Source organism: Pelmatolapia mariae, linkage group LG5 (assembly GCF_036321145.2).
Source record: "Pelmatolapia mariae isolate MD_Pm_ZW linkage group LG5, Pm_UMD_F_2, whole genome shotgun sequence".
NCBI classification, from domain to species: domain Eukaryota; kingdom Metazoa; phylum Chordata; class Actinopteri; order Cichliformes; family Cichlidae; genus Pelmatolapia; species Pelmatolapia mariae.
Genome location: NC_086231.1, coordinates 35,712,437 through 35,722,141, shown reverse-complemented (window position 1 = coordinate 35,722,141; position 9,705 = coordinate 35,712,437). Strand labels below are relative to the sequence as shown.

General features: G+C 39.0%; 1 protein-coding gene and 1 non-coding gene across 3 annotated transcripts in view; both read right to left on the bottom strand.

Annotated features, from left to right (window-relative positions):
* Nucleotides 1–5,575, bottom strand: part of LOC134628172 (casein kinase II subunit alpha) — a 6,946-nt gene extending 1,371 nt beyond the window's left edge. The window contains exons 1-12 of one of the 2 annotated variants that reach the window (XM_063474893.1): nucleotides 5,370–5,575; nucleotides 5,167–5,278; nucleotides 4,985–5,086; nucleotides 4,772–4,828; nucleotides 4,034–4,084; nucleotides 3,696–3,755; nucleotides 3,352–3,435; nucleotides 3,021–3,131; nucleotides 2,570–2,671; nucleotides 2,084–2,184; nucleotides 1,445–1,593; nucleotides 1,244–1,333 (exon numbers count right to left, since the gene is read on the bottom strand). In XM_063474893.1, the coding sequence (XP_063330963.1) occupies nucleotides 1,244–1,333; nucleotides 1,445–1,593; nucleotides 2,084–2,184; nucleotides 2,570–2,671; nucleotides 3,021–3,131; nucleotides 3,352–3,435; nucleotides 3,696–3,755; nucleotides 4,034–4,084; nucleotides 4,772–4,828; nucleotides 4,985–5,086; nucleotides 5,167–5,278; nucleotides 5,370–5,470 (1,120 nt within the window). In that variant the 5' untranslated portion in view covers nucleotides 5,471–5,575. The remainder of the gene's footprint in view (nucleotides 1–1,243; nucleotides 1,334–1,444; nucleotides 1,594–2,083; nucleotides 2,185–2,569; nucleotides 2,672–3,020; nucleotides 3,132–3,351; nucleotides 3,436–3,695; nucleotides 3,756–4,033; nucleotides 4,085–4,771; nucleotides 4,829–4,984; nucleotides 5,087–5,166; nucleotides 5,279–5,369) is intronic. The other variant, XM_063474894.1, reaches the window with a different exon arrangement.
* On the bottom strand, nucleotides 3,841–3,979 carry LOC134628268 (small nucleolar RNA SNORA57). Its single transcript, XR_010093964.1, has one exon. It is a non-coding gene; the product is annotated as a small nucleolar RNA SNORA57 (small nucleolar RNA).
* Nucleotides 5,576–9,705: the final 4,130 nt, after the last annotated feature.

The window sequence follows — 9,705 nt, the reverse complement described above, 5'->3', positions numbered from 1 at the left end:
GATTTGAAAATATCGGATTTGTGCCGTTCACACTGTCATACCATGATCGGATATGGGTCGCATAGGGTCAAAAAAGTCGGATTTGATGCGCTTTTGCCTGCAGTGTGAACATTTGTGCAAATTAACTGCATGCTGTGTGGCCAAATGTGTTGCATGTTGGAGGTATCAGCTTTGGGGTCATTATTTTAAAAAAGTAATGTATTACACATTACACAGAACAGTTTTGCAGTACAGTTATTACTCCCAGGAAAAAGGTTTTTTTTCTGTAAAATAACATGAAATGTATTATCTCATAATTACCTTTTAATAATATAAACTTATGGGTTACAGTCCCACACAGCAACACAAATCCCTATGCTAATAAGACAGAGATGATATTTCTCTTAGTATTTATGTGTGAACATAAAGCCAACAGCACAGAGCAAAGATTAAAACCCAGCCCACAGTAATTCTACTTTAGACATATGATACAGAGGCTGCAGCCTGACTGCTCATCAGTTTGCTGAAGTTCAGGGTCTGGCTTCTGGGCTGGGGTCAGCATTCACTCAGCTTTGGGTTCTTGACTAGCTGTGGCTAGTATGCTGCGTGTGTAGCTGCTTACAAAGAGTCAAAGTTGTGTTAATGGGATAATGTAGTCGTTTCTGTCCTGGACACAATTTAAAATTTACCACTGCACTCTGATCCTTTTGTGCAATAGAAATAAAAGTGATGCCCATATCTATGCTGTAGACTGCACTACTAGTTTCCTCCTCCAGCACACAAAGTGCCCAACTGCAAGTGAAACCAGTAAGCGAAGCAGGCAGCTTTATCAATTCCAAGGATTTGAACTACTGGTTCTGTACAAGAAGAAATAAATCCATAATTTAATGCAATCACACTGTGTGTGACCAAAGGTAAACCAGGAAGTAACATTACGAATCTGAAGTAAATTTTTACTTTAGGACAACAGTGGATATCCTTAATATGGTCGTCCCAGGTACACACCTCCCTTTTTGTATTACATGACAGTAAACTGAAGAGATTTGGATGTTGTACTGTAGGACATCCAGATTTTTGACATGCATCTTAATGAAGCTAATGCATAATAACTCTGCCATGTTGGTTGAGGAAAATGTAAACCTAAAGCACAAGGATGCACAGACCCATAAGTTTTGTTTTTTTAAAGAGAAACTTGGATGGATTAAAAGGCATGGGGATTTAAATTGTAGGCCAGTATACTATCAGCATAAGTGCGCGTTCTCACCAGTTATCATGTTTGCTGTGCTAACAGCAGGGTTCCCACTGGGTAGGTTGGCTGATCCGGTCACACGAGACTGATCTTTCCCAATAGGGACTGTAAAAACAATAAATAAATTACTTCTTGTCATGGCAACCTTCATTTTATTGTTAGCAGAAAAAATAAATGACTATATATATAGACACAGAGGTGATGGTGAGGGCTTACAGAAGTATGGGTGATCCATGGCCTCGCGGGCAGTGAGTCTGGCCTGGTGGTCATAGCGCAGCAGTTTGTCTAGGAAATCCAGAGCCTCGGGGCTGACCAGGTGCTGGTTCTCACTATGGACAAATCGCTCCCACCGCTTACGAGAATGCCTATTTGGGGGGGGGGGGGGGGGGGGGGGGGATTAGTGCCTTGTGTTTGTATTCGTTTACAGCATGTAAACACAAAACAGTAAACACTTTAGATTATCCCATTACAAATTTCTGTAACGTTTTGTGGCCACCAAAATGGGTATACACACATGAATGAGTAATAAGATGGGAGTGGAGAAGATATACTCAGTGGATCATCAGTCACCCAGCAGCTAAAACTCTTCGTTTGAACTGTGATATTTAACTTAAAATGTGCAATATAAATACAATTTTATTCACATTGATTCTTTGTATTGCTCTGTTCTCTTGTGGATATTTAAATGAGTTCAGTCTTTGTGGAGTTTGGTTGTGTTTGTGATATTCCAGTCAGAAACAAACCATGAAGAAATTCCAATTTGACCCATCTTAGATTTACCTGACAGCATGACGCCCCGTCGCCGCCCCCCCCCGCAGGTGTATTTGCTAACAATAATTCAGCTGAACCTAGTACCTGCCAAGAATGTCATTGAAGCGAGGTTCCAGCTCAATGTTGTATTTGTCTATGTAGTCGTAGAGGTCTTCTGTCCCCAGCACCTTGGCTATTCTCACCAACTGCAGGAGAACATGCAACAGTCATTTAGAAATCATCAATCACACACACACGCACTATAATAAAATCTATTTCCCAGCTGTTTACAGAAAACATCTAGACACTTAGTAGATCAAAACCCTATTAAAAAAAGCTCACGGTAATATCTATAAATCCTGCTGGGAATTAATTTAATAGTCGTTAAAAAAAAAAGAAAGAAAAAGAAACTACAGTAGTTGACTAGTTTGAAGGACAGAAAACATCAACAGCCAAAATAAATATTCTGTGTATACTTTATGTGCACTATGAAACTCATCATCTTTAAAATTAACAAGTACAGACAAACCGCAAAAAACAATTTTAAAGTAAATAAAAAGGGAAACACAATAATAGCTTAGATTTATTCACCTGGTCATAATTGTCATGACCATGAAAGAAAGGTTCCTTTCTGAAGATCATGGATGCCAGCATACAGCCCAAGCTCCACATATCGAGGCTGTAGTCATACATCTGAATACAGAATACAGTGGAAGAACCAATCATGAGGAAAGATGAGAGAAGATGACTGAAACACTACTCGCTGAAATCTGTTACAAAGTCTATTTATTTACCTTACAATATAAAGCACCTTGAGGTAACTTGATATGATTTGGCACTATATAAATAAAACTGAACTGATTTGACTTAAAATACAGCCTAGCATTTCAAAAGGAACAAGACTGTAATTTTGGACACAACAGGTTCATTCAGGGTTATTCAGTGACTGACAAAGACTCAAAATTCAGTATCCACAGTACAAAGACCTCCAACTGCACTCCAGAAAAACGCTAAAGCACACGCTACTACCTCACTGCCGTACCTGATAGTCCACCAAAAGTTCGGGTCCTTTAAAGTAGCGAGATGCAACTCTGACATTGTACTCCTGTCCTGGATGGTAAAACTCAGCCAGACCCCAGTCAATAAGACGCAACTACAAAGAAATTAAGCAATTAGTACGTACCCTGGTTCTGAGTGCTAAGTACAAGTAAAGTAAGTGGAAATTAAAACATTGTGCTTCAACCTGTGAATGCAGTAGAGTGACTGTGAAGAATAGGAATCCACACAGAGAGGCAAACAGAAAAGCACAACAGCAATGACAATGAACTTTATCATGTTGTTACATTTCAGAAGCAACATTATCTCTCACCCACCTTACGGTGCTCATGATCTATCATCACATTATGTGGCTTCACATCTCTATGCATTATTCCCATGCTATGGCAGTAATCCAGAGCCTACAAACAATACCAAAGGGACTTTGTTAAATACTGTTTAAGTTTTTCTTCCCAAGATTTCCAAAACAGCTAGAGATAATTAGTTGACTCTCCCTACAGGAAAATGCTGATAACAAAATGAATTCAAGTATAAAAAGCCAAAGAAAAACACAGTTAAAGAACATTTTCCAGGGAATTAGTGTCTTGTGTAAGGTCTTCATCTAAACAAGTATCACAACGTTCTGAGTTTGACACATCATAGAGTGAGCTGGAGGACTCACCTTGAGGATCTCATACATGTAGAATCGAATATCATAGTCCGTCAGGGTCTGGTATAGTTGCTGAATACCAAAAATAAAATCATTAGTCTTTTAATGGTAAAGTCCTACAGCTAAATGACAGCACCCATGTGTCACACAGAAGGAGCACTGTGCCAGTGATTGAGGATAGAACCAGAAGACTGTTGACTTTCTGGCACCGAAGACATAGCACTGGACTATCCTATTCCTCCATCACATACACACACACGTGTATGGTAAAACAACGAGTATGCCAAGAAAGGAGGATGAAATATATTACAATAAAATGCGTGACAGAATAAAAATCATAGTGTTCCTACCTTGAAGTCTGTGTTGTTAACATGTTCAAAGACTAAGGCAGGTGTTCGGGACTGCAAGAGAGACATTTTGTGTATTTTATTTTTCGTTTGCAGTTTCATACAAAATCCAAACAATTTAAGAAGAAGAAGAATGCACAAAGAAAAAGCACTAAATCTATCTCTGTACAAGCCAAGCAGACAGCCACACTGTGAGCCTTAAATTTTGTTTTGATATAAAACATCAAAAGTCTAATCAAACTGTGGTCTCTCTCACCATAGGCTGCACAACCATATCCACAAATAATGCTAATCACAGTGTGAATCAGAGTTACCAACTTTCACTATTAAATCTTTGATGCTCTATTAAAATCAGTTTCTATTTAAGTAGAAATAACCATGAAAGACATTCTCCACTCTCACCCAGAGAGATGAGTTCTGGAGATTTCTACCCTCTGCTTTTTGGACACTTTTTTTTTTTTTTTAACTGGTCGCAGAAGGTTTGTCCAAAAATAAATAAAATAGGTACTCAGAAACTACATGTTACAATAGGGTAGATATTTTCATAAACAGGGTATTTCTGCTCTTGACTTCTAAAATTCTAAATCAGAAATCTTAATCTGTATTTGTTTTAATCTTGAATGACCATTATGGCTCAGACACAAAGTGTTGTTCCACTGCTTGGACAGAGCCCTCACTACATTTTATTACTATAAAACTGCTTACATGTATCTATCTAGCCATGGTTACTTAAGTACTTACAGACACAAATTTCCCAAGTGTAACCAATAAGCTGGCACAAGTGGTAGGTTCAATGTGCTATTGGTACAATGACACCATCCCAATATTTAATGCATCTTTTTTCTGAATAACACATTATGTAATCAGAAAAAAGAAAACGCAAATAAAATATAATTTCTGCTGTACTTGTGAACAAGACCTTAAATGTTCTTCATTAATAACTATGATACTTACTACAGGGTCTTTCACTATATCAATTAGAGAGATTATGTTAGGACCTCCACGCAGGTTCTCCAGAATCTTAATCTCACGCTTTATTTTCTTTTTCTTTACAGGCTAAAGGATAAAGGAAGAAAAAGAGTTAGGATGCATAATGACTTTATGAGATATAAAAGCAAGCCTTTGTACAGCTTTACCTTGAGTATCTTCACCACAACCTTCTCGTTATTGGTGATGTTGATTGCCTCAAAGACTTCACTGTACTTGCCACGTCCTAACTTCCGCACTAACTGAAAATCATCCTGGTTTCTGTAAAATACAGTTATTTTGCAACCAAATATCAGTCTTGAACATTTCTCAACTAGCATGTGTAAATTTGTCTAGAAGTCAAAATATTTACCCCCATTCAACCACATGGGACTCATAGTCCCAGTACTCCCTTGGCCGGTGAGTGTTGACCTCTGTGTACACTCGGGCCCGGCTTGGCACGGGTCCTGACATGTCCGACAGCTTGGCGGATATGATGGGGAAATCTTACTGCAGCGGATGACAGCCAGAGGGATGGATGCTGGGGGGGGGGAGGAAGAGGGGATGGGGGGAGGTAGGGGTGAGGGGGTAGATCCCACAAGGGAATGGGGTTGGGGGGGGGGGGGGGGGTTTGCCTGAGGATGGGGGGAGGGGCCACCAGGGGCAAGGTGGGAAAGCTGACAAAAAAAGATTGGAACAGAAAATTAATGATCAAAGAAACCTGATTTGGACTCACACTCCTGTATTACCAGCTCCATTGTCTTTTTGCTGTACATTAATCAAGCTATCATTCTGATGGCAATGCAATTTGTTTGCAATACTTACAACAAAAGAGTGGCTATTAAAATACTGGCAAAGTGTACACCCTTTTAAAGATATAAATGTAAAAAGAAAAAACAACAATTATTTAAGATAACATACGCTAGCCTGTTTCAGTTCAAGGTTAAAGGAGCTAGTAAACACCATCAGAAATGATTAATTAGTCAAATAGCTTTGGCCAAACCCTAAGAGAGAACATGACATCAACAGGTGGATTACCTGCGATGTGCGATAACTGTGATCAATATTGAATATGACTTGTGATAAAATAAATAGCAAAACAAAAAAAAACCCCAAATACATAATTTCCGTTTTACTGCAACAGTTTTATTTAAAGAAAGCTGCTGTATTAGCAGTGTAACAACAAAGTGCACTTTAAGATTGAAACATTGCCCCCATAAAAAATTTTCTGAGGCTTGAATTCTTAAAGACATCCTTCCCGATCTCTATAATTAGTTGTAAATAAACATAACTTAAATTATACTGCAAATTATCTCAGTGCAGTTGTTCATCATTTTACCACTCACCAAGTAGTTATGTCTAGAAAATACACAGTCTCTAGACACTGTGTTTTCAGTTTAAAGTCTTCGGTGAGGAAGTGCACTGTGAAGCTCATATATGGTTCCGTTGTACGACTTGACCATAGGTCTGTAGTGCTTGCGTAGTTTTCAGCTTGGCTTAGTTCAAACATGACGGTCTTGCGGCATGTTTCGTACATTTGTGGAATGGCAACATGGGAAAAGTAGTTTCGTGAGGGGATGCGGTATCTCCGGTCCACTTTATGTATCAGACTGGTGAAGCCCTCTCTGCTAACTGTATTTATAGGCATCATGTCTTTAGCCAAAAAATGTGTAATGGCCTCTGTTATTTCTTTGTACCGCTTCGACGTTTTCTCATAAGGAGTTCCACTTGAAAAACTCTGATACAGAGACGGCTGTTGGACTGCTGTGCTCTTTGTCTTAACATTAGCAACCTTGTTTGGCTAGCCCCATCTTTCTAGAACTCTTCAAACAGTTCTCTGCGGTTGTATTGAAGATGATGGTAGAGATTAGTCGTGTTTCCTCTGGTGGTTGCCACGAGTGTTCGGCAAGTTTTGCAGAGTACCTGTGTTTGGAGAACGTCGTGTTTATTAAATCCAAAGTACCTCCAAATAAGCGAGGTACTATTTTTTTTAGCCACGAGTTCATAGTCAGTAGCGTTTTCGTCATGCGTCTCGCTCTCAGCCATTACAACTCTGACTCGTTGCTGCAGCGTTGTTCGCTCCCCACCTACGTAGGAGGTGGGCCTCTAATCCATTTGATTGGTTAATGCCGTGAAGGGTTCTATTCGACTGGTCAAATGTATAAAGGGGTTTCTTTGATTGGTAAATTCTTTAAAGCACGTGTGTAAACATTTTAAGGTACCCAATTATCGCAGTTTATGCCGTCTTTTGCGATGGACCCATCGCACAGGCTGATATCGCGATGACAATAAATTTTTGAGTTATTGTGCAGGCCTAATGTCCCAATTATAAATGTATGTCATACATGTGATACCAAGTCATAAAACTGCACTTTGAAGCGTCCTCCAAAAAACAACAGAGACACCCAACGAATCTTGCTGTTGTGCTGTGTTTGTGTTGAACACAAGTGACGTAATGGGACTTTCGGCTGTGTTGCTATAACAGCCCAACACACATTAGGTAGTACCCAATTGCAATGGAAAATGACCGAAACCCAGTAGAGTCAGTCGAATAGGTACTAGGTGAAAAGGGCCATTAATCCCAAATAGGGCAGGGCAATATGGCCAAAAATATTTATCACAATATATATTTGAAAATTTGCGATAACAATATAACTGACAGTATAATTGACGCGAGACAAAATACTTTACAACTCCACAACTTCATTAGTGCAAAAAAGAAAAAGAAAAAAATCCATCAATGTATTCTCACTTAAACAAGCAGCTGTTTCTATGTGCATTAAAGTTATATAAAAATTTAACAGTGCAAATGCAAATTCCTTGCTGACAGTTTAACCAAAAGGCATTTCCAGTGGAAATTGGCCAACATATCCTGAGCATAACCATGTATAATATCCACAAAACTTAAAAAGAGGTTATACACACACAATACGGTAATATTATGTTGAACCACAGTACGTATTACTCCACGAGGCTACGGTAGCCGTAATGCTCCGACAATCCATCAAGCGGTGCGGCTTCATAGCTTATCAAAGTCGTACTAAAACATTTTTTGACAGATTTTTGAGGAAAACAACTGAGATAATCCATCCACAATATGAGGTTAGTCATTAATATACTGCAACAACATGGGAATAGAGCAGCTGTGATAGAATACAGCATTAATGAATCAATGGTACAGAAGTGGAGGAAGCAAGAAGAATGAGTTGAATAAAGTTTGATTTATCTGACTGCTTTGTTTTGCTTAATGTGCCTTATAATCCCGTGCACCTTATGGTCCGAAAAATATATATTTGACTTTTTTTTATTTGGCACACTGCAGTTTAATGTTGCAAAGCACCTCTTTTTAACTTCAGTGGATATTATACATGGTTATGCTCAGGATATGTCAGCCCATTTCTACTGGAAATGCCTTTTGGTTAAACTTTCAGCAAGGAATTTGCATTTGCACTGTTAAATTTTTATATACCTTTAATGCACATAAAAAACAGCTGCTTGTTTAAGTGAAAATAAATGGATGGGGTTTTTTGCACTAGTAAAGTTGTGGAGTTGTACTTTGTCTCGCGTCAATTATATCATCAGTTATATCGTTATCGCAAATTTTCAACTATATATCGTGATAAATATTTTTGGCCATATCGCCCTGCTCTACCCCCCACCCCTACTCGCTAGTTTCCACATAAACATGCTATAGCATATTCTGACAGGGAGGTTTCTGGAAATAAATTTTAAAAAAAAAGCTCTGCTATCACTTCCAACATAAACGAAGACAGAAAACTAAACAGCAGTGACTTTTGTAATTTGCAGATGATATTGCTTGCAGCCGCTGCGATGCTTTCGACCAAAACAGGTGCAGCTTGATGACACCATCAACATGCGCTATCGCGGTAGAGCGGTATAGTCAAAATCTCTACCATTGGCCAAATTCATATCGTTTCTACCATATACCATTTATACCGCCCACCCCTACTTCATGGGATGCGTTTCTATGGTCAAACAGCTTCACCCAAGCTTTACATCACCAAGCACAATGTAAATTATTGGAGAGAGCACTGTAAAGCATTAAGCTCCACTGGACATGGAGTGACAAATTACACTTCCCTGTTTGGCAATCCAATGGACAAGTCTAGGGTTGGTGGTTGCTAGAATTGTACTTGTCTGACTGCACTGTGCCGAATGTGAAATTCGTTGGAGGGGAATTATGATGTGGGGTTGTTTTTCATGAGTCCCTTAGTTCCAGTGAAAGGAACTCTTAACGCTTTAAAAGACATTTTAAAAGACATTTTTAAAAATTTCATGCACCCAACTTTATGGGAACAGTTTGGAGATGGCCTATTCCTGTTCCAACATGACTGCACACTAGTGCACACAGTCCATAAAGACATGGATGAGTTAAGTTGGTGTGGAAGAACTTGATTGGCCTCAAACTTTGCCAGCACTTCATGTCCAACATCAGTGTCTGACCTCACAAATGCACTTCTGGAACAATGGTCACAAATTCTCATAAACAGTCCTAAACCTTGTGAAAACCTTTTCCATTAGAGTTGAAACCATAATAATAATGGGATGTCACTCAAGGTCTTACGCATGTCAGGCAAACAAGTAAAAGCAACATAATATAACGCCAACTGGATGTTATCACTTCAGCTTATGGCCCTTCGTTTCGACTGATAGGTTGCTCACCATCTTGGGGATTTAAAAAACCGTTA